The sequence below is a fragment of the Vitis vinifera genome, chromosome 6 (genome assembly GCF_030704535.1).
Source record: "Vitis vinifera cultivar Pinot Noir 40024 chromosome 6, ASM3070453v1".
NCBI classification, from domain to species: Eukaryota; Viridiplantae; Streptophyta; class Magnoliopsida; order Vitales; family Vitaceae; genus Vitis; species Vitis vinifera.
The window spans coordinates 6,717,896-6,742,689 of NC_081810.1; the positions used below are offsets into that span (position 1 = coordinate 6,717,896).

General features: G+C 33.1%; 3 protein-coding genes across 5 annotated transcripts in view; all 3 read right to left on the bottom strand.

Annotated features, from left to right (window-relative positions):
- Positions 1–278: 278 nt before the first annotated feature.
- Positions 279–14,732, bottom strand: LOC104879535 (uncharacterized). 3 transcript variants are annotated; one of them, XM_059737488.1, is made up of 12 exons: positions 14,577–14,732; positions 14,366–14,472; positions 13,452–13,561; positions 13,256–13,361; positions 12,737–12,795; positions 12,565–12,648; positions 12,202–12,267; positions 11,756–11,848; positions 10,344–10,494; positions 3,905–4,025; positions 2,133–2,196; positions 279–782 (listed from the first exon to the last, which is right to left on the bottom strand). In XM_059737488.1, the coding sequence occupies exons 1-12, from the start codon at positions 14,600–14,602 to the stop codon at positions 768–770; spliced, it is 1,002 nt and encodes a 333-aa protein (XP_059593471.1). In that variant the 5' UTR covers positions 14,603–14,732; the 3' UTR covers positions 279–767. The 3 variants fall into 3 exon arrangements, with proteins under 3 accessions (XP_059593471.1, XP_059593472.1, XP_059593473.1); XM_059737489.1 differs by lacking the exon at positions 2,133–2,196; XM_059737490.1 differs by lacking the exons at positions 279–782; positions 2,133–2,196; positions 3,905–4,025 and adding an exon at positions 9,455–9,864.
- Positions 14,733–16,370: 1,638 nt separating this feature from the next.
- LOC109122770 (uncharacterized) lies at positions 16,371–18,141 on the bottom strand. The gene is made up of 3 exons (XM_019220482.2): positions 18,041–18,141; positions 17,456–17,620; positions 16,371–16,792 (listed from the first exon to the last, which is right to left on the bottom strand). The coding sequence occupies exons 1-3, from the start codon at positions 18,105–18,107 to the stop codon at positions 16,707–16,709; spliced, it is 318 nt and encodes a 105-aa protein (XP_019076027.2). The 5' UTR covers positions 18,108–18,141; the 3' UTR covers positions 16,371–16,706.
- A 2,914-nt stretch (positions 18,142–21,055) lies between these two features.
- LOC100253599 (DExH-box ATP-dependent RNA helicase DExH11) overlaps positions 21,056–24,794 on the bottom strand; it is a 78,354-nt gene continuing 74,615 nt past the window's right edge. Inside the window, exons 22-23 of the mRNA XM_010652644.3 lie at positions 21,643–21,769; positions 21,056–21,556 (exon numbers count right to left, since the gene is read on the bottom strand). Coding sequence (XP_010650946.1) covers positions 21,344–21,556; positions 21,643–21,769 — 340 coding nt within the window. The 3' untranslated portion in view covers positions 21,056–21,343. The remainder of the gene's footprint in view (positions 21,557–21,642; positions 21,770–24,794) is intronic.

Consider the following 24,794-nt stretch of genomic DNA (forward strand, 5'->3'; position numbering starts at 1 on the left):
TGTTCACATATTGTACAAACACAGCTGGTGATGAATCTCACGTTAAGTTTACAACACTACAAGTAGTACACTTTTGTGGGTCTTCTCTGAGATCTAATGGAGAACAATGTTCAGTTTTTGCAGACCAGAAGATGGACTCAAATAAGATACTACCAAAGTCCGTTGAATGATCAAGGCTGAACTAACCAAAGGTACAATGAACCTTCAATCCCAAAGAAGTTTGAAAATGATGCTGCGAAATCAAAATCTGGCAAATCTTTTAAAAGGCCTTGTATAAGACTTTCACCAAACCATAGATTAATCAAGATCTAGAAATCTTAATGGCCAAATCTGCAGGCTTTGTAGTACAAAACATATAAGGGTAGCAATTCTAGAGGCCATGGGAAACACTAAGGCTATGTTTAGTTCCTGAAAAATACTAAAAAGGAAAAAAAATTACTAAGAAAAATAATTTTCTCCTGTTTGGTTTCACTATAGAAAATACAAAAAAAAAAAAAGTATAATTAAAATAATTAGAGATTTATGTGCTTTAAATTATTTAATTTTTATGTAAGAAAAGTAAGTGAAATGAGTTTGAAACAACTAGGAACCAAACATAGCCTTAATGTCTATTTCCAACTTTAAAACTTAAACCCTAAACCCTAAACCCTAGGATATCCCATAAAGACAAAGCATAATGAGTAGACCTATAAGATCATTGAGTCCCTCCAAGTGCCCTGTCAATCTGTCCTTGGACTTTTTGCAACACACCTTTAGCATACCTCACCTCAGGGAATTATTTCCTGAAACAAACATTTCAGTAAAATTATGTAAAAAAAATATGAAAGTTCAGAAAGAATTCAAGAATGAATTTGGATAGTGGAACTATAATGCAATGATAGATGTAAAATGAATTCATGCTTTGTTATGCTAGAATCATACAGAATAAGCATTACCTGAAGAGAAATGTTTTGTCATGCAGAAATATAAGGCAATGATGTAACAAGCTCGGGTCCCACTAGTAATTGGACTTTCACAAGTAATTTGTATGGTATTGACAAAGCAAACAGAGACAAATCTATCTTCTGCTGAACTGATTCTGCTATCTCTGAGACTTATCATGAAAACATATGACATTATATCATTTCATTCAAAGTAGAATTATTTGAGTTAAAACAAACTAGAAATGTTGGAGCTTGGTGTAATAAGACAAATGTTTAGTGCAGACATGTACATTTCTGTTAAGAGAGAACTCCAAGAAAGAAAACAATCTGTGTAGTTCTATATAAGATGCAAAATTTTCAAAGACCTTAATTCTAATAATTTGCAAATGAAAAAGAAAAGAAGAAAAAGAAGGTTTTCACATTGAGATTTTAATTTAAAAGAAATTCTGCAATTACTTGCATATACGGAGACTCATGATAACAAGATTGTTCCTCCTCAAGGTAATAATATGGTTGATTCTTTTCAACAGAGTAAAATTATTAGACCCCTTCTCAACCTAATTTAAAGATCAGACATTGTTTCTGTACACCATTGTGGCTGTAATATTAGTGCATTATATAACCTAAGAAATTTCACTCTATGAAATTAAAAGCATGGGACATTCTGATTGCAATTCTGCAAGAGCCTCAAAACCACCAAGAAAGGGAAGCTCTTTTCAGCATCTTAGAGAAGTGCACGGATTGTTCTAAAAACTACCTATCTACTTATACAGAAAACATAAAAATAGCTGGGGTTTTATAACTACTGTTTTCCTGGCTATATTTCCCAAACAACAGCACCTCTGAATAATCTACAGAGAAATCATGATTTTCTTCCTATGCATATCAATCTTCCAATTATAAAAAAAGAAAATAGAACTTTTAACAAAGTAGTTATGGTGAAGTAGTGATAACACTGTGCTAGTTGACATGACAGAATGTCAATATGTATGACTGAATGGGTTTGGTTATGGACCTTCTCTAATGTTTTCCTCAGACAATTGATTCTAGCAAATATTTTCACATTTTTATTTGACCCAACCCAGATTAGTAGTAAGCATTTCCAACTTAAGTATTTCTGAACACAATTTGAAAGTCATTCAATGAAGCAAAAAGTTAAAACCATGATTGTGAGAAACAACACTGTAAATTCATAAGTTCCATCCTTACCACAATGTATAGTTTAGCAACATCAGTTGGCAAGTGTATTAATATCTTGATATCCGTCCACCACCTCAACAACAAAAAGGTTTCAGCTACATGAGAATCTGCCTATTTTATCTGAGTTCATGCCCTCAAATAAAATTGGAAAACTTAAAAATTAACTATAATAATAATAGACTAATCAGCAAAATAAAAGTGAAAATGCTACTAGACTAGTATGGGTTTGTGTCAGTTTTTCTGGTTATCTCTGTCACGAGTATGAAGCTAATAGGTTAGTACACTATAACATAAATTGTTCATTATAATTATAGAACCATTCAGAAAATGCTGAAGAGAAATGGCTGTGCTTTGTTCTTCTAAATGTGGGTTTGGTTCCAGCAGAGCCATGGCAACTGCAGCATGTGTGCTTGAGTTGTGGTATCATGACTAAATAACAGAGACATGAATCCTTTATAATTCTTTTCGGGGCTAACATATTCCTGGAATCCAACTGACACAAATTATGACTCCAGAATCCTGCACAGTAAGTCAGTAATATATCTAATGATTTTGTGAATCTAATTCACCCGACAGACATGATTTTATTACATGCATTGAATATTATATAGGTTTTCAGTCGCTCTGACAGAAAATACTATCATAAAACTTTTGCCTGTTTTAGAGACAACACATGAAAGTTTATTGAAAAGCCATTAGATATAGCAAAATATAGGATCATTAAACAAACTTGGAAATAGCTATTATTTATCATATATTTAATAAATTAAGGCACAAATCTAAAACAAGTAAATAAAAGTAGAAGATATTTTAAGATAAAAACAACTCATTAAATCAAACCTAATCAAATTGGAGAAAATACCTTGGCCATTAAAGTTTAATTAAATATTATAAGTATTTCACACTATAATTAAACAAATCTTAATTACTAAAAATGGTAATTAGTCTAACATCAAATCAAGTACCTCCTCCTCTCCCTCTCAAAAGAAAGCCAGAATATAAATCAGTTTTGGATGTTTGTTGGCCAAGTAAAAATAGAAATCAACTTAGATTTCACCAGTAGAACTTATTTTAAGTCTTGACATAAAGGAAATCTAGGATTGAAACAGAGTATCTAACCTCAAACAACCAAAAATAAAAATAAAAATAGAAACAAAACTGAAATTGACTTTCAACATTGGCAAACAATGTTGTGCTTCCCAATCTTCAGAGGCTTCAAGTGCCTCCCCCCACCCCTTTTCTTACACTGCAAATACAATAGTGATCAAGGTTCTCTATGCCATTTTTGCTGATATTGGGAAGCCTATTTACTGGGAATGCAGTGGAAATGTGACTAACCTTATTTCTCAATAAACATATACAACTATTAACGGAAGCTAGATGGTGGACAAAATCCTTTGAATGAAACCATTACATGTTTGATTATGCAACAACACCCCCAGCATTGAGAAAAAAGGCATAATGGTTGGATAGTAAAGAAAAAATATGTGAAGTTAAACAACTTATAGCATCTTTTCTCTTAGAAACTCTTTTTCTCTTACAATTGCCACATGCCATGTGTCCACCAATTAGCTCTGATGTTGGGAACACAAAAACAAGCAAGCTTAATTAAATTAAACTGAATATATGCAAACATACAAGTGATATGATGATAGACAAAAAATTATCTACTCTAACACCTTATAAGAAGTAATATAAGGAATGGTTTATACTGAAAATGGATATACAACACATTTCCAGAAGCAACAGATCACAAAACTCAAACTTGATGTAGAACAAACCATTGGGATCCCAAATCATGCTGAGAATGAGAACTATGGATCATCCCAGGCTGCCAAAGGAGGAAGAGAATAATTATGGTGTTCCCAAAATTGTGAAACTTCTGCTTGACTAGAGAGCCTCCTAAAATTAATGTGCAATAGCTAGTATTAGTGTTAGTAATAGTAAATAAAAAACCAGGCAGATACAGGAAAAAAAAATAATTCAATATCATCACAGATCTAAGGTTAATCAATAACTTAGAAAACTGCAGATAAACATTATTTAGTAGTAGTACCTCAAGTAAATGAAAGGGTGAGGAAAAAATTAATGGAGTATTGTACAATTAAAATCAGATTAAGGTCTTTCCTACACATTAATTAAAACACCTTTTTCACCATGCAATCAATTTCTTGTTAATTTCATTTAATGACTACTATAACTGGAGCTACTATGATAACACCAAAAGAGAAATGTTTAGGAATAACAAAGATGTGGTCACTATAGATAAATTGATCAAAAAGCCTTCTTTAGCATACAAGCAATTTCTTATCTATGTAATGGCGATATAAGAACATTTGTGTTGGTAAAATATATTTTTTTTATAGGAAAAAAGCGAAAAGCGGGAAAAGGGAGAGAAAACACAAAAAACAACCTCCCTCTCCTTACATTAAGCTAAAAGCTAATCAAAAAGTCAATCATGGACAAAAAGGGTCATTTATGTGCACCCTAATTCATTCCAAAAAGGTATTTATGAAATAGGATTTGATTTTCTAATTAGACTATTTAAAATCTTCGAAGGACCTCTCTTGTTTCTTTCCTTCCACAATGTCTAAAACAAATACAAAGGGGTGGCCCTCTGAACTTTTTTTTCCAATTTTTGCCACGAACAAACCGTGCCAGCTCAAAAGATTATCTCTTATCATGGAATGCAACACCAAAAAGAGAGAAAACCAAATGCTACACGATACTAGCTTTAGGGCGATGGAGAAGTAGATGATCAACCGATTCTTCCTCATTTTTGCACATGAAGCAACATCCAACCCCTCCTTTTAAGTTGATCAATAGTTAAAATCTTCCCCCAAGTTGCTTCTCATGAGAAGAAACTCACTTTCATAGGTACCCATGGATTCCAAACCATACCAAAAGGGGAAAGCTCACTCTTTCTTGAACTAAGGAGTAGAAAGATTTCATTGAAAACACACCACTCTTAGACTCCTCCCAACCCAATTTGTCTTATTCCTCACTTCTAATTGAGTGTTTTTGCAGGATCTCTAGAAAGGCAGTCACTTTTTCAATTTCTCAATCATGAAAATGCCATAAGAAGCAGGGGCTCCACCGACCCACTTTCCTCCTTGTTCCCATAACTTTGCTACCTAAGAGTCTTTATCACTAGCTAGAGAGAACAAAAACAAAAATGATACTTCCAAAGCTGAGTCACCACACTATCCATCTTTCTAAAATTCAACCCTTTTTTTATTACCAAGAAAGAAGTGTATGCTGCTAATGAAAGACTCCCACCCCTTTCTAATAGCCTTCGACATACCCACCCCATGACTATCCCGCATTGCCTTTGAGCCCTACCCCCCTTCTTCTTTCCCAAATTTTTGTGCAATAACTCTTTTCCAAAAGGACTCACTTTTAGATGGGAATCTCCGAAACCACTTGCCAAGAAGTGCCTTGTTAAGAGGAGAGATTCCCAATACCAAGGCCCCAATTCTTTTTATTCGAGCAAACTATGGATTAATTAACTAGATGAGGCTTTTTCACTTAACCAATCCCAGTCCAAAGGAGGTTTCTTTGGATCTACTCCAATCTTAGACTCACCTTTTTTGGGATTATGAACAAGGACATGAAGTAAATAGAAAGACTTGAAAAAGTAATTTTAATTAGGGTAAGCCTCCCTTTGGAAAAATATTGCCTTTTGCACATAGCAAGCCTTTTTTTGAAGTAAAGAGTTGTCCTCTTTATTGCATTTGAATCTTTGTCAAATGAGACAATGATTAAATTTGTCCAAGTATAAAGTATTTTTTAAGGACAAAAATATTCTCATTGAATGCTATACCCTAAGGGGCAAGGAAAAGCATTCTCATTGAATGTTGGATGTTTAGAAATAAAGATAAAATTCAGTTTTCATTAGAGACAACACAAACCCCTTTTTGAAATGAACCATAGTCCACAAATACACATGGAGAACTTCTTAGGACATTTTGTTACTTGTATAGGTATAATGATAAGGAAACAAAGACAATTGAAAAGATGTAAAACAAAATAGTTTGCAAGGTTATCAAATAAAATGCACAAAGAGAATTATATCATAGAACTTGAGTAGACAAATTGATGAGATAAACAATGACGAAACAAAAGCATAAGGCCTTTCATCCACATTAAAATGCATATGAGGCAACTTCCAATGAGTATGCTTAGTTTGTGCTTAAGTATTTGGGTAAGAAGCTCATTGAAGTGTTTAAGAAAACAACCTATTTAAAAATTAAGCCTTTCATCCACATTAAAGTTTTCTTGTGGTTGTATAAAATTAAGTAAAATTTATAACGAAAAAGCTTTTGGGAAAAAAAAAATCTGAATTTTTGTTTAAGAGAATAAAACCAAGTGTACTTAAAGCAATCATCTAAATTGGTAGAAGAAAAACAATCGTTAGGTGTGCCGGAGCAAGCAACCATTGATAAGGAGGATCTATGCGCACTTGACTCAAATATTTCTACATAATTCAAATATTTGAACAAAACCACTAATTCCAAGTTCATTCTTCTTGATCCTTACATTCCCATATCTCATACACTATATAGCCTATCAAGACAACAAAAATTCCTTTTTTTTTTATTTATTTACTTATTTTTTTTGCAAAGTGGGAGAAATGAGGGATAACTATTAGCGTTTTAAGATAACTCCTACATGTATTTTACAAGTTATGTCAACTCCGACAATTGTTTCATACATACTTTGACATTTGACAACAATATACTTCACTTGTCATGACTTTTGCAGTGTTCAAACAACCATTAATAATAATTGATAAACACAATGTTGATAGTTTAATCTAAGGAATGGTGGTCATTTAAGATCTAAATTTCCTAAATTAAGGGAGAGTACCCATTAATGTGGATATTTAAGGTTGAACAACCTAATCAAATTAATTAGTGTTCCGTATTAGTTGAAGGAGGTTGGCCACGTGGGATGATGAGACAATGAGACATCCATGTTTGCAAGGAGAATGTCACAAATGAGAGATAATAAGGGTTGGAGAGAGTAGCAAAAATCCCATATAAGAAACACACACGTTAGAAAATCTCCAATTTAGTAGAATCTTGAAACTTTAGAAGAACGACTTTCTTTTTTATCATCTTTTAATTTTTAAATTTTAGTAAGAACATAACCTTTTTTGTAATGTCCCAAAAAAGTAACTCCCATAATAATATCCATATCATGATATGGAAGATTATAAAGGTGATAGAGATATCGAATAACCCAGGAGATCTTCTTCCCTCTCATTTTAACTAAGAGAGACTTTGAATGCATGTTCATCCTGCTTCTTAAGTCAATTCCAAAGTAATCAATAGTGGAAAGCAGGTTTCACTACCAATGCGTACCAAGTCCATATAGCGCCAACATAGTCTTACTCACAACTTGGGTAGACATATTAACCTCATCGTGTTATATGTAGGATGACATCTTTGAGAGCCCATGGGAGATCATCAGGTGGTACTATCTTGGAGAAACATTGGCCCATTAGTCACTCCCTTTAGATGCCACATAGTGCCACCTTCACTTGTATAGGAGAACTCTCTCAACATCTAATACTAGTAGACAACCACATCTTTTAAGCATCCAAAGGTTTAGCGATCCGCTTGGAAATAGGCATTCATGCCTAGATACTATAATACCGGTGCACAGGAAGAGGCATGAATAATGCAAGCATAAGATAAATTATGAAGATGGTCATACAATGCAAGTGTTAAGAGATAAAAGACAGCTCGTTCCATGCTAGTGGAAATTGTCTTCTCTTCATAACATTTGGTTGCAAGACACTTGATACTTTACAAGCCAAATAAGAATGATGCCTATGTGTCATAAACTAGGCATGTGATGTGCAATAATTGAACCTTGTGGAGTTTGCACAAGCATACATGGATTATGAATGATTTAGTGGTCTTACTAGTTTTGTGTGCATCAATAGGTGCTATTGTGTGGCTTTGATGAATAGAGCATGTGGTACGCGGAATGAGTTGGTCTCCATTTATTATTTTTTTTGCTTATCATAGGCAAAATAGGAACTCCTTTATGCATGCACTTTAATGAAGATTACATTATCTAAGTGTGCTAATCTAGAGGAATCACCTTCAAAATTGCGTCCATCAAGATTGGAAAACGATCATCATGCAAGATTTGAACATTTAGCGAACAATGCATTTTTGGTTGCTTGAAAATTTGTTTTTCTAGGTTTTTAATGATAGTTGGAAAATGAGACTTGTGCAAATATTTAAATTTTGCAAATAATATAGTTGATCAATGCTTTTGGGTTGGAAATATTGGAAGCAGAAAAAATAAGATATAAACCCCAAGAAATAATATAGGTTTTGGATTCAACCATTAAAGCATACTTAATCCAAATATGAAATATGATAATTGAGAGATTAAAGAGAACTTCTATAGTTGGATGCCAAAGTTTGCAATTTGACAAGTGGGCTGACCAACAACTCTTCTTAGGAACCAAGTTTGGTTGATTCCCTAAAGCAGATAATGTTAGTCGAAACCACTAGAAAAGAGGATGAAAATGAGAGTCAAGTGAATGTTACTAGGGTGATTCGGGGATGCTCTATAGGCTAATCTAGAATATATATATATCTTCTAACTCTTGAATGAGCTAGTCATGAAACATTTTGAAGCCTTAACACTTAGTTTCTGAGAGTAGTTAATAGTTGGGAACTTCTTCGGAATATCAGTTAATATACGATTTTAGAGGTTTTGACCCTTATGAGACCGTTATTCCTAATGAAAGTAAGGAATAGGATAAGGCCTTTACCTTACCTATGGCCACTATTACAAAAGGAAAAAAGTATGGTCTGCACATTCCTCCTTTCCCTATCCACCCCTTTTCTCAAAAATATAAATAAATAATGAAAATGAGGTGATGACCTCTTTGTTCATGCCTTCCCCTTATCTACTACCATGTGACCCATGATGACCTTTTTCTCTATATGGAACATGTGTCACATATAGCTTGTATTCCAACCAGATGTTGCATATTTATGTAGAGTTCGTTGATTGACAACAACTTCATTGGTTCCCATTAGTTCCTTGCCCCATGCGACCATCAGTATTCTTTTGCCAATGATTGTCTTATTGTCTTGATGTGTTATTTGTTCTCTATGGATGTTCATCTGCATTGATAAGGCCCAAGTCCCACTTAAAATGGTTGTTGGATAAGTACTGATTTGGCAAGAACCCAAAAAGGATTTCTTGGACCTAACCAACAAACTAGATAAAGCAACAAAAAGGCAAAATGGCTATCAAAGACCATTTGGTTGTATTTTATCACAAAAGTTAAAATAATATGGAGCAAATAGAACCCTTTCAGCAAAAAGAATCCATCATTACTCCTATGATAATGCAAAATTTCCACAACAAAGTTTCAAACACAGTCAGAAATATCATAGAACCCAAACAAACATGTCTGAGGAAAAGATTCCAATAAAGATTCCAAAAGGCACATTGTTTACTAGAACAACATCATGAGAACACTATCACATGATAGCGCATAGTGATTACTTTTTGACTCCTAGAAGAAATAGTCCATCTTGTAAATCACTAATGATTGAGCCCTTTTGCAATATCAAACTGTTCTGATGATCAACTAACATCCTAGTAACTTGAAGGAGGATCGATTGTCCTTGGACCCTTTGCTATTGGAATTATGAAGGGACAAAGGATTCAAATCATTCACAATTTTTCCAAGAGACATGACCTGAAAGCATAGGAGATGAATCACACAAGTCAAAAATATAAATAAGTCAAACAGACATCAGCATAGAATCAGATCATTCAAATTCTGCATCATGTGGTTATTCTTCATATGCTACAGAAAAGAAACACTCATCCACAAAAGGAAAAATTGTAATGTATACAATAAAAAGAAAAACAGCAAAAACATTCAATCTAGTTTAAATATGAAAATTTAATGATTTAAGGACAATCATTAGCATATTATTGAAAGAAAATAACATTAAGTGATAAAACAGTATTTACTTAAAGAGTAGCATACACCAAAAGCTGCATCTACATTACATTCTTATTAAAGAATATCTTAGCTTACCTTGAGGTTGTTTTCTACCATGTTATACTAAATGTTCCAATTTTTTTTAAATGATTAGAAGAAACATATATCAGGTGCACTGCATAATTCATATTTACATGCGATCCCCTTTTCAAACCTGTAAAAATTACCTTTGGAAGCATCTGTATCAGAAGTCACCGTTTGCATGAAAGCACCTGCCACGTCTTCATTGCCCTTAGCATGAGTAACAGATGGTTTGACAGTATCATCTAAGGAATTGTTCATCGGTGTTGATTCTTCTGATGGATTCTTTGCATAGCTCTGTCCAGGACAATTCCATAACATGAGGTAATCAACATATAAGCCCTTTCACCAGTTGAGAAAACTCTAATACACTTTATTATAAGCAGCCAGAACAAATGGCATAACTGAATGATAAGAAAAATAGAGAAAAATATGAATAATTTTAATGAGTTACAGTATAATATTATATCCAATATTCTTATAAAAATAAAAAAGGATTCCACAGTCATCCACATGATTTGAAGAAAATTGCAGTATGATATTATAGTGAATATTTTTATAAAAGGAAACATGATTCCTCAAGGTTGTCTACTTCATTAACAAGTAAGCAATGCAATTACAGGAATAGTCCAAGGGAGCTCCTCTTAACCAACTTCAATTAATATCATTGTAACTAATCAAAATGAGAACACTATTACAGATTGTCAAAGATTGTGTGTTTCCATTTCTATGAAAATCAATTCCATCATTTATCCCCATGGGAAATGCATTAATAATCAGAACAACAAATCTAATCAATTTGAAAACATAAGTGAATTGCAGCAAAATGTTAACTATAATTGATTTCTTTTTCCAAGATGGGCATGTGAATGGTCAAATGTAACCTACCAATATATTGCGCACTTTCTAATAGGTAAGAAGGCCACAAAACCATTAGAAGACGATAGCACAACTTACAAGAAGCTTGACATGCCCATAGTAATTGCACACTTTCTACAAGATATAATCAAGACATTGACAACAAGTATTTTCCTAGATGGGATGAAGGACTTATTTGTCTGACTACAGTAAACACATATTCATACATCTCTGTGATCAAAGCTACCTCAATTAATAGTGTGCCATCCTTGAACACTTCCCTATATTGTTCTGTCTCCCAAAATGAATCTGATACCCGACCATTAAATCCTTGAGGTATTGGGTCAGCTCCCAATCAACACATTGAATAAATTACAGATTATTTCAATCAGTTGAAAGCCACTATAAAATTCATTGCAAACAAATGATAGAAAACACTACTAACAACATTAAATCAAACATATCAAAAATCAGAAGTGGGAAGCTTTCTTGGAAAAAGAATCAACTACTGCAGTAACAAAAGGCAACAGCATCCAACCGTTACAAAATGACCAAAAAATTATAGGAAGTTGGGCACCTGCTATTATTGCACACCTTCTAATCTGTACATTCAATATACTGGCAATGAGTATTTTCCTAATTGGATTTGTCTGACTGCACATAACACATTCTTAAATCTCTATGATGGTTACTACTATACCTCTCCTGATTCCTTGAGCTCTTCCTGATGTTCTGTCAGCCAAAAAGGATCCGATGCCTGATTGCCAAACCCTGGAGGTATTAATCCAGGCCCCTGTCAACATATTCAATAAATCATACTTTAAGTTTGTCAGTTTATGGCTATGAAAAGGATTATAGCGAACAAAAGAAAGAAAAGGAACACCACCGACACTAGCCAATGTATCAAACATCTCTATAAGTATCTTTCTTGGCAAATAATTGACTCTTCTGGTGACAAAGGGCTATAAACATCCAACCATTAGAATACCAACACAAATTATAAGAAACTTGAAGGTCACCATAATTGTATACTTTCTAATAGGCACATTCAAGATATTGGCAACAACTAATTTCTTAACTTGGATGAAGAACATTATTTGTTTGACTACATAAAACACATTCTTAAAACTCTATTATGGATATTACCTGTTCCATCATCCAAAATGGGTTCCAAACCTGATCCCCAAACCCTGGAGGTATTAGGTTAGCTGCCTGTCAACATATCGGATGAAACATAAATTAGTCAACTCATGGCCACCCCAAATACACTTTCTCCAAAATGTGTATTCAAATGCATATGGTACCATGTGCCCCCCAAATATTTCATGCTCTATGAATTTGGGCATGTGTCATTTGCCCTCGTGGGTATGCACATGGACACATGATGTGAGACTCTATGTTATGCACACACACAAACCCAAATGTATAAACACACATACATTGCAGACCAACATAAATGAATGCAACTTAAATCACTCTTGTTGCCACACCATTGGGAGCAACACTTACCATTCTCGATGCCACCTCATTAAATTCCAGTAGCTTTTGTTGATGTCGAGATGACAACAAATCTTGAAGTATTTGCTCACTTCCCTGTAACAAGATTAAATAAAGCATTAGGCTAACACTTACACCAAACAGAAAGGAAGTTATAAATAATACATCTACTTATGATGCTTACCATGGCAGGCAACTTAGTCGATGGAAGGCTTGGGAGCTCATTTCCCCCCATTGTCAACCCTGCAGATATAAGGACTCCACCCTTAAAATAACCACACAGAAATATGCTAGCAATCATATCAATAAGAACATTTGTAGCACCAATATAGATTGATCCATGTTTGATTAACTTCACCATTACCAAAACCTTAAGAGAAGTTCAGCTATTCTCTTTGGGGCATCATTTTAATTTTCCTTTTCTGATTCACACATGCTAAAAATAATTTAGGTGATATATTATGACATTGTGAGCCATATTCATCTCTTCCCCATTAATATCAAATAGAAGATATGTAGAGCCTTGATGGTACAGGCGGTGCAACCCATAGGTGGAACTCCTAACTCCTAAGATATAAGGCCTAGACCTTTAAAATGCCCAAAATCATTAGTGAAGTTTTGAAACAATCTCCCAAAGTCATTTCCTCTTTTAACTCAAACTGCAGCCATTAAATCACTGATGAAGAAAGTTAGAGCACAGTACCTGCATCAGCACTAATAGCCAGGTCCCCAGAAGGCTTTTCATTCATCTCATGCTGTCTTGATGAGGAGGCCTCACTTTGTTCCCCAGTTTCCATCATTTCTTCAGTCTAATAATTAAAAAAACACTAAGGATGATTGGAAAATTTGTTATATTTACAAATGGCAAACCCAAACTAACAAACAGATGAAATCATTACCACAACCGAGGAGCCCTCGTCAGGCTCTTCATTAACCACTTTCCGTGAACGGAACATATCATAAAATATCACCCACCACTCATGGAGAAAACCATCAGGAGCATCTACAGCTGAAGAAATAACCCACGTTCCTGATGAACGATTCATCCGCAAAAAAAAAAAAAAAAAGGAAAAAGGAAAAAGGAGAAAAACTACACTTTTTTCTTTCTTTTTTTAAAAGAAAAACAAAAATCACACCCACATGGAAGCTGAAGTTTGACTCAATTAAGCACGGTTCTACTTCTCATAATTAAAGAAACCTCCTGATATATATATACACACAAACATCAAATTTTCTTAAAAAAACACACACATGTAAGCTTAAGTTTGACTCAATTAAGCACTGTTCTATTGCTCATAATTAAAGAAACCTCCTGTTATGTATATACACAAACATCAAATTCTCTTGAAAACGCACACACACATGTAAGCTGAAGATTGACTTAATTAAGCACTGTTCTACTACTCATAATTAAAGAAACCTCCTGTTATATATATATACACAAACATCAAATTTGATCAAAGAAAAACAAGCCCAAATGCATATTTACAACACACGATCAAAGGTTTTCTTTTAATAAGCAAAAAAGCAAAGAAATTCCATGTCACCATGAATACAAGAGACCAAAAAATGGTGAGAAACCCTCATCTAATTTCAAACAAAATTTTTAAGAAAATGGAAAAAGAGAACAGAGTAATTCTTTCCTAATCATGAAAAAAACTTCCCATTTTAATATATTTATAAATAAATAAAACACATAAAAATCAATAAAACCAGAAATCAGATCAGATAAACGACAGGCCTACATGCAAAAATCCGTCGACCACTCGCCAAACGGAGTAAAACCCAAGACTAAGAGAGAAGAAAATATTACGTGGAGGCCGGGTAGGATCGAAGTTCAGATTGGCCTCTCTCCTGAAGATTTCTGCGGTCTCACCCATATTATTTTTTACTAAATAATCATAAAGATAATATTCAAACCTACACAAGAAAATCAAACAATCATAAAAAATTAGTACCAAAAAAAAAAAAAAAAAAAAACAATAACCAGAGAATCGCCTTAAAATCATGCAAAAAAAACTCACATTTCTCGAACACCCAAATCACCCATGATTGATTCTTGATAAAGAGAGAGGAAAAAAACCAATCAGCCGAGCAAGAAAAAGCAGAGAGCGATTGATGAAATGAACGAGGAACTGAGAATGCACTCGGAGACGAGTGGTTTCAGCCTTCATGCATTTCATTACCAAAGCTAGTTATAAATTCAAATTGTCATTTCTATAGGAGCTGCGTTCCTCTACTCTCACCGCACCCTCACACTCACTGCATTCTACACGTGTCATCCATCAAACGCACATTCCCAAAAGGTTAATTGTCCACGTGGCAAGTTGGAAAAGACCATGAGCATAATCAACGCAGACGATTCTAACACATGCGCTCCCACTCGGTCATTTGTGACGAAGACAGACCTGTAAAATGCACGAGGAAGGGGCAACCGGAGGAACTGGTAGCTATCTCTACTCTGTGAGTCTGTGTGCCAGGATTGGCGCGTCCACCGAAAATCGAACATCCGGTTTCCGGTTAATGGAAAATTATGGGCTTTAAAAACTTTACGCGTGGCAAATTTATTCTGAACAAAAAAAAAGTGAAACTGAAATTGGTTGTTGGCATTAAACAGAGTGGAGTATTAAATGGGTAGTGAGATTTGTGGATTGTAATCCGATTCTGGGTATCTGTATTATTAATTGAATCCTTATCACATTTCCTATCTTTTTAGAACATTAAATGAATGGGCTTTTAGACCAACATTAAAAGGGTTTTTACTAAGAAAAAAGAAGGACATCTCAGAAAAAAAAAATTCTTTCCATTCTTTCTTTGTTATCTCAATTCTCCTTTATATGAGATTTTCATAAGATTCATAGTTTGTTTTTAAAAAGGTAATTTTTCCGATCCCAAATTTAAGATTATTAATATAAAATAGATGTTGCATATTTTTATTAATATTTATTTTGTTATATATAGCCCGAAGCTATAAGCAAATAATTTTGTTTTGTTATAACAAAAAACTATGTTCAATTCTCATTAGTTACCATCATTGTAAATATCATATACGAATTATAATGTAATAAAAATCGTTCTTCTAGCCAGAAATATTAGAATTCTAACAATACCAATTTAAAATAATTACCCTAAAATGATCACTGTTTATAAATTTAACAATTATAAAATAATAGTAATAATATATGCAACAATACCAAAAAAATCAATATAAGAGCAATTGCAAATAAATAGAGTAAAGAAAAAAGAAATGTAAATTCAAAATTTATAGTGCTTCGAATTAATGCTATTCTACATCCACTCTCCTTTTAAATCTCAAAATTGAGGTTCCGTAATACCAATAATTTCAAACCAAACCTCAAAGTTTCACACTTTAATTAACCAGCTCCAATTGACACTTATAACTTTCCTAACGAAATGTCTCACCATTGAACTCCTCAAGTACCTCACACTTGAGCTCACATCATAAGATATAAAAGAAAATATTTTATAAAAATAAAACTTCTAACTTACAATTTTGGCTCAATGAAATACAAGGAAATTAGAGTTTGAACGGTGCACTAAAATGCAATGAAGTTTAAAAGCAAATATACTTTAAAAACACGTTTTAAAAGCCTAAATAATATTAAAAAATGATTTAAAACTCTTCCTCCATCCATATAGGAAGTTGAAGTCCATTAATTGCCCATTAATTGCATAAGGTTTTTTGTAGAGACGGTCTATTAATTCTTGTAGTGACCTATATTTTATGACGTAGTTACAATATATTTATATGAATTCATAAATATGCTAAAATCTTTAAAGGGTTTAAAGATGTCTGAACCAAATAGTTTCAAGAAGGATGATTCAAATATGAGTACATGAAAAACAAATGGGAAAAACAATTCCAAAAAATTAGGAAGGCAGGAGATATTATCCTTACCTCTTTATTTAAACAAATAAAACTTAACTAGCCCATGATCTGCTCAAATTGCCCTATCTAAACCCCCAATTCCAAAAACTTCCGAGTCATGAATGATTAAACTGCAGTCACGTTTTATGGCATTGGAAGCAGCTTCCATTTTCTTATGAAGTGTAGGACTACCCATCATTGCCGCTGCATTTCTGAGTTCACGGCATGTCTCATTCAGTCTGACAATGGTCCTCACTATCAGTCCTTAAGGAACATCTCTGAGCCCACTGATATCCGTGGATTGAACTACGCTTGTCACTCCCCCTGCTCCTATTGGCTGTAGTGTACAACCTAAGGTAGATGGATAATTGAGGTTAGAAGGCTGAGTTTTCAGTACGAGTGCTTAAAACTGTAAAAGCACCTGATTTATCAGAAGTACAAGGGGAAATACAACCATGAGAAGATGTAGATAATAAGGAAGAAACATAGAGAAGGAAGAAAAAAAAGAGAGAAAGAAAGAGCCTTTGAAATTGCTCTTTTTGTAACTGAAAATCTCACTCAGCTGATTAGTTAGCTGACTCATTGGCCAAGCAAGGTGCTTCTAGACTTGCAGCCTTGGAAGTGAGTTTTTGCCTCAACTGTATCTGCAACTCTTTATTTGGGTTCTACTTCTTTGTATTTTTTCTTAAATTTTTCGAGAACCAACGTAAGAGAAGTTCGTTCACCTATTCTCCTAGGAGCTTCCTTTAATTCTCCTCTTCTGATTCGCTCATGTTAAGAATAATTTAGGTAATATGTAACGACACTGAGCCATCTTCATGTCTTTCTGATTAATATCAAATAGAAGATATGCAGAGCTAGCTTTGAAGGAACTCTTTAAGATTATACCACATAGACCTTTAAAAGCCCAAAAGTTGGTGACGTTATGAAACAATCTCCCCCTAATCATTTCTCCTCTTTTAACTCAAACTGCAGCCATTAAGTCACTGATGAAGAAAGTTAAGAGCACAGTACCTGGATCAGCACTAATAGCCGGGTTCTGAAGCTTTCCATTCATCTCATGCTGTCTTGACAAGGAGGAGCCATCGTCACGCTCTTCATTAGCCGCCATCCGTGAACGGAACATATCATAAAATATCCCCCACCACTCATGGAGAAAACCATCAGGAGTATCTACAACTGAACAAAATAACTCAATCAACCACTATTCCTACTGCTATAATATCCAAACGACAAGGAGCATAGAGATGGAGGAAGTAAGAAACCGCAGATTTGATCAAAGAAAAACATGCCGAAATACATATTTACAACACATGATCAAAGGTTTTCTTTTAGTAAGCAAAAAAAAAAAAGCAAAGAAAGTCCCTGTCACCGTGAATACAAGAGACCAAGAAAAGTGACAAACCCTAATCTAATTTCCAAAAAAAAAATAAATTATTATTATTATTATTATTATTTTATATTTAATTTTATTACAAAAGATAAATAAAACCTCTGATCAGATTAGACGAACAGCAGGCCTGCATGCAAAAATGCGTCTACCACCAACAATTTTCCAGGCGGAGTAAAACCAAAGATTGAGAGAGAAGAAAATATTACGTGGAGGCCGGGTAAGATCGAAGTTCAGATTGGCTTCTCTCCCGAAGATTTCTGCCGTCTCGCCCATCTTATTTTTTAGCAAATAATCATAAAGGTAATATTCAAACCTACACAAATAAATCAAACAACCTTAAAAAATTAGTAAAAAAAAAAAAAAAACCAAAACCTAATAACCAGAGAATCACCGTAAAAACATGCGAAAAAAAAAAAGGAAAAGAAAACTCACATTTTTTGAACACCCAGATCACCCATGATTGATTCTTGAGAAAGAGAGAGAAAAAGTAGAAAAGTAAAATTCATCCTTGGAAAATAATTTTCTTTTTAAAAAAGAAAATTATAAACAAAAATGGAGAGACAACTTCAAAAAATTCTTTATAAAAAAAATTTTCAAACAAAATCATCTTTTTAAAAGATAATTTCTTAAAATCAAAAAATATTTGAAAAATTTTAAAAGGCAAAATCGTTTTTCAAAGAATCAATATTTTTTTAAAAAAAATATTTTATTCCAAAAAATTGATGCTTAAATACATATATATTATAAAATATATTAATTTCATGCACTAAATTTAGTATATAATTATAATTATTATTGATATATTATTTATAATTATAAAAGTATAAGTTATGTCTTTCATCTCATATTAAAAATATATTATTTTTTATGTAATTAGGTATTTATTAAAAAAATATTTTGATCATTATCTCAAATTTTATCTTTCAAATAATTTAATTAATTATTATTAAAAATATAAATTAATTTAATTTTATACTTTTTATGGGATAAACAATAAATATTTAAATAATGAATAATTTTATTGCTGCTTAATTTGAAATTAATTTTACTAGATAAACTTGAATATTTAAAATATTTATTTTTTAATTTAAAATTTAACAATTAAAGGAATAAAAATATAAAAAAATAATTTTTAATTTTATATTTATTTGATATAAATTATCTTTTAATATAAAATTGAAGACTAAGATAAATAAATTTTAATTACTATTCAACTCAAAATAAAATAATAATTATTGGTATAGTAAATTTTTTTATTTCTTAATTATAAATGATAAAAAATAATAAAATTTTTTTTTAAAAAAGTGACATCTTTCATGTACATAAAATAAGCTCTTTGATCTTTTTATATTTTTATTATTGATTTAAAAGTAATGTTTAATGATCTTTTATTAAGCAAAAATCAAGGGAAATAAAACATTTAATTTTAAAATTGTTTACAAATTTCATATATTTTAATTTTAAAAAGTCTCTTTTTATTAAGCAAAATTTGAGGGAAATAAAAAATTTTATTTTTTTAGTTATTTTAATTTTTACATATATATTGATAGGTAATGATTTATAAAGAAATCGTTTCTTAAAAAACCGATTTTGGATATGCAATTTCTAAGGATATTTATTTAAAAAATATATTGGTTTTTATCTTAAATTATTTTAATTAATCGTTTTTAAAGTTAAAACTAATTTTATTTTATATTCTTTTTACTATAAATTATGAATTTTTAATTAATTTTGAAGTCTACGCTCCATGTTCAAAGCTATTTCAAACATGATTGATTTTTCGAAAAAATGATTTTCAAGTGACTCAAGAAATGATTCTTAAGAATGATTTGTAAGGAAATCACTCTTTAAAAAAAATGATTTTGGATCTCTTGTTTTTAAAGATATTGATTTAACTTTTTTTTATCTTTTAATTATTTTAAAATTAAAATTATTTCTGTTTTGTATTCTTTTTATTCTTTTTACTATAAATAATGAATTTTTAATTTTAATTGCATGGAGTTTCCATTCCATGTTGAAAGATAAGTCTTGAAAGTCTATTATACTAGAGTGTTAGATTTTTATTTTTATTTTTATTTTATTTTTATCATTTTGACTGCCTTGAGAGTAGTATTTTTTTTTTTCAAATTAAATGATATCATATTTAACTTGTTATAAAAAACGTTTAAAACTTGAAAAACTTAAAACCATTATTAATTTTATTTTGCTTTAATTTTTAAATAATTTTATTAGCTAAACTTGAAAATTTTAACTGTTTTAATTATGATTTCAAAACCATTTCTTAGTAAAAAGAATGAAAAAATAGAAAAAAATAAATCAATTCCTTATTTTATAATTATTTTTTAATATAAAATTAGATTAATAAAAATAAATCATTATTCAATTTGATATAAAATAGTAGTTATTTGCATACTAAATTTTTATTTATTTATTAATTATAATGGTAAAAAAATAATGGAATTTGAAAAGAAAAATGATGTGACATCTTCCAAGCCCTTAAATATCCAAATTAATTATTAAGAATAGTGATCAAGATGGTGTCAGTAAAAGATTTCTTATAGTAATAAGTCACATATCTATTTAGAAATTAAAAATGATTCTTTTTAATTAATAATCTTTTTTTAATATTTAATGTATTTTAGAATTTTAAAAATAAAAATATCCCCTTTTTATTTATGAAAAATAAAAATAAAAATAAAAATATTCTAAATGTTAAAAGTTATACCTTACCTTGAAATAAAATTTACGATATTTAAATAAATTTCCCATTATGGAATTTATTATTTATAATATAATTTATTCATATAAATTATAAAACTCATGATTTGAATTCATAAACAATATGTAAAACTTCAAAAGGTAAATAAACGATAAAACTTAAAGGTTAGAAATTCTTTTTTTTCTTTTTTAAAAAAATGATTAATTTTACTCATCTCCTTTGAAATTTTACCTAAATACAATTAATCCTTATTGGTTTGAAAAATTTTCAAATACTCCCCTTATTTTTGAATTAGAAGGGAGGTAAATGAAAATATCAAACGAAAATGACACGTGACAAAATTTCAAACCAACGGGGATTAAGTGTAATTAATCAAAATTTCAAGGGAGTTCAATGAAATTAACTGTTTGTGCAAATGAATTTATCCTTAATCCATATTTCGCACTAATTTTTCCCGTATTATCATTTTTACTGTTTTGAGATGCCTTGGGAATGTTGCTACGAGGTTAATTCATCGTAATTAGTTTTAATTATATTTGATTTTTTTAGTATTTCGTAGTCGGACAAAACATGAGGGACTGCGAAATGCAGAAAATGCAAAAGCTCATGAACATTGATCAAGGGAGGGGGGAAAAACAAATACGATCAAAAGATCATGATGGAACTTAACATATTGGGCTGGTCTTTCCTTAATATACATGAAGATGCTCTTTTTTTTTCTCTCTTCCTCCAAAATTGCCATAGTTCTACAGGGAAGTGAAGCAAGGACCATCTTCAAGCTAAGACAATATTAAAGTCCAGTGATGTATAAGCTAGCTGCAAATACGATGTCACGTTTTATGGCATTGGAAGCAGCTTCCATTTTCTTATGGAGTGCAGAATTACCCATAATTGCGGCTGCATTTCTGAATTCACGGCATGTCTCATCCAGCCTGACAATGGTCCTCACTATCAGTCCTTCAGGAACATCTGTGAGCTCACAGATATCTGCAAATGGAGTTCCCTGTCATAGGAAAGATGTGTAAGATGATGAGCCAGTCCGAGAAAAAAAGTGTAGCTTTGATTAGTGTCGAGTGAAAGAAAATGAACCTTTGCCCATTCGTAAACCACTTCAACAAGGCCAAACTTGAGATTGTCTTGAGCATACTCCTCAGGGCTTATTTGTAGCTTGAACTGCGCCTGTAGCTCCCCCAGCCTAATGGCTGTATTGTACAACCTAAGGTAGACGGACAATTGAGGTTAGTTTGAAAACCAGAAAACAAAATATTGGTGGGAGGACAAAGGGATCGAGATGTCTTCTATTCTATCATACCAATTACTATAATTTTTCATGGGTACAATTGCGGAAGTACATGCACAAATTGAAGTTTGGTTAAGCAGGCAAAGTTTTCAATAGCTTAAAACTCTAAAAGCACCTGATATATCATATAGATCACTTACAAGGAGGCATTTGAAACACACATATACGGTTATCATCTAAGATATCTTACTGGTAAAACATTATGAAGATCTCCTAAAAAGGGATATCTGGCTCTGGAGCCTGCAAAGCCCTAACGTGCCATATTTTTTGTGATTAACAACAGTTGTTTCAGGCCAGGAGGATTTAAGATGACTGTAAATCTTATTCAAACGTCTATCAAGAGTACTAGGAAAAAACTAACCATGAGAAGATGTAGAGTTTTTTTTTATCAGTAAGAAAATATGTATATTGTAAAAGAGGCGCTAAAGAAGCGACTCAAATAGATACAAAGAAGAACAACTCACCCCCTTACAAAAGAACCCAAACCACTAAGAGAGCTAAAAAAAAACCCTCTTCCTTAACGCATACACACCCATTCAATAAAATCTATTAAGGTCGAAGGCCCATCTTTTATCCACAATTTGGTTTCCGACCAAAGTAAATACACAAAAGAAATTTTCAACTTTTGGATGGACAGCAGACCGTCCTCAAAAGCAATTGAATTCCTAGTCTTCCAAATAACCCAAAACAAGCATAACGACCCCAAAAGCCACGCCACCTTCCTCTTCTTGCCCACAACAGAGCCTCTCCAACCTATGAGAGTTTCCTTCACCGAACGCGGAAAAACCCAAGAAACTCCAAAGAAAGAGAGGAACAAAGTCCACACCTCCCTTGTTCTTTCGCAATGAAGGAGTAGGTGGTCAATCGAATCCTCACACTTTTGACAAAGAAAACACCTATTTGCCAAAACCCAACCCCTCTTTTGCAACCGATCCAGAGTCAAAACTCTACCCCACGAAGCCTCCCACACAAAGAAGCTAATCTTGGGCTAAGCACATGACCTCCAAATAATCTTTGAAGGGAGCAAATCTGAAGAAGCCGGCTACATTGTCTTATACAAGGACTTTACCGAGAAAACCCCGTCCTTTGATTTCACCCAACTCACTCTATCCTCTTCATCCACCCTCACCATCTTTCCTTCCAAATAACAAAGTAACCTTCCCACTTCTTCCATCTCCCAATCATTAAACGGCCTATTAAAAGTAGGAGTCCAACTTCCCCTCCTATCCCCCTCGGCTGTCCAAACTTCATTTACCCAAGCCTCTTTTGACGTTGCTAATGCAAAAAGTGAAGGGAAAGTCTCACTTAAAGGGTTGGTACCACACCACTTATCTTTCCAAAACCTCACATTCTTACCATCCCCCACCTCAAAGCCAAAAAAAGGGGTTACAAGCTGTCCCACCTTATTTATAGCTTTCCACAAACCAACTCCGTAAGCCTCCCTTATCTCACAAGATCTCCATCCTCCAATTTCCTCCCCGTACTTTCTTCTGATCATCTGATTCCAAAGGGCTTTTTTTTTCGTTAGCAAAGCGCCAAGACCATTTGCCCAAGAGAGCCTTATTGAACAAACCAAGGCTCTTAACCCCCAATCCTCCTTTACTTTTGTCTTCACACACAATCGGCCACCTTACTAAGTGAGGTTTTTGCTCAAGAGAGCCACCTCCCCATAGAAAATCCCTTTGTATTTTTTCCAACTTCATCCTAACCACCATAGGTAAATGGAAGATGGACATAAAATAGATCGAAAGGTTGGACAGAGTACTCCGAATTAAAGTAATCCTTCCTCCTTTTGAGATGTATTGACGCTTCCACATAGCCAATCTCTTTCTGAATCTTTCCTCTATTCCATCCCATACACCGATAGATTTGAAAGGGGCACCCAAAGGCATTCCTAAACAGGTGGATGGCAAATTTCCCACTTTATATCCATATTCATCCGCCAACTCTCCCGCATTTTCAACTCTACCAACTAGGATCAATTCACTTTTATCCATATTCACTTTTAACCCCGACAAAGCCTTAAACCACATTAACAGCCAGCACAAGTGAGTCAACTGATCCTCTTTAGCTTCACAAAACACCAACGTGTCATCAACAAACAATAAATGTGTAATCTGGACCCCTTCACCCCTTCTTCCCCGCACAATACATGACGTCAAAAAACCTCCAGCAACTGTTTTTTTTCATCAAACGGCTAAAAGCCTCCATCACTATTACGAATAGATAAGGCGAAAGGGGGTCTCCTTGCCTTAAGCCCCTTGAGCCCTGGAAAAAACCCGTTGGACTGTCATTCACCAAGACCGAAAAACTGACAGTGGATAAACACCACTTTATCCAATTACACCACCTTCCTCCAAATCCCATTTTCCCCAACACCACTAATAGAAATGACCAATCCATGTGATCATAGGCTTTCTCGATATCTAATTTGCATAAAATTGCCCCATTATTACTTTTCAGAATTGAATCTATAGCCTCATTTGCGATCAGAATTGCGTCCATAATCTACCGCCCCTCCACAAAAGCATTTTGAGACAAAGATATCACTTTGGCTAACACTCCTTTTAACCTGTTAGCCAACACCTTAGCCAACCATTTGTAAAGCCCTCCCACCAAACTTATTGGCTTAAAGTCCTCAACCCCCCCTTTCTTAGGAATCAAAACTAAGAAAGTTGCATTCAAGCTTCTTACAAATCTCCCCGTCTCATGAAACTGTCTAAACAAATTCATAACTTCCTCCTTCACAAAGTCCCACGCAAACTGCCAAAAGGCCATTGAGAAGTCATCCGGCCCTGGTGTTTTTTCTCCACAACAGTCTTCCAACGCCTCAAAAACCTCTTCCTCTGAAAAGGGCTTCTCCAGCCTCTCCACATCCCCCACTTCCAGCCTTTCAAAAATTAACCCATCTATACTAGGCTTCCAGTCACCTGGATCTGTC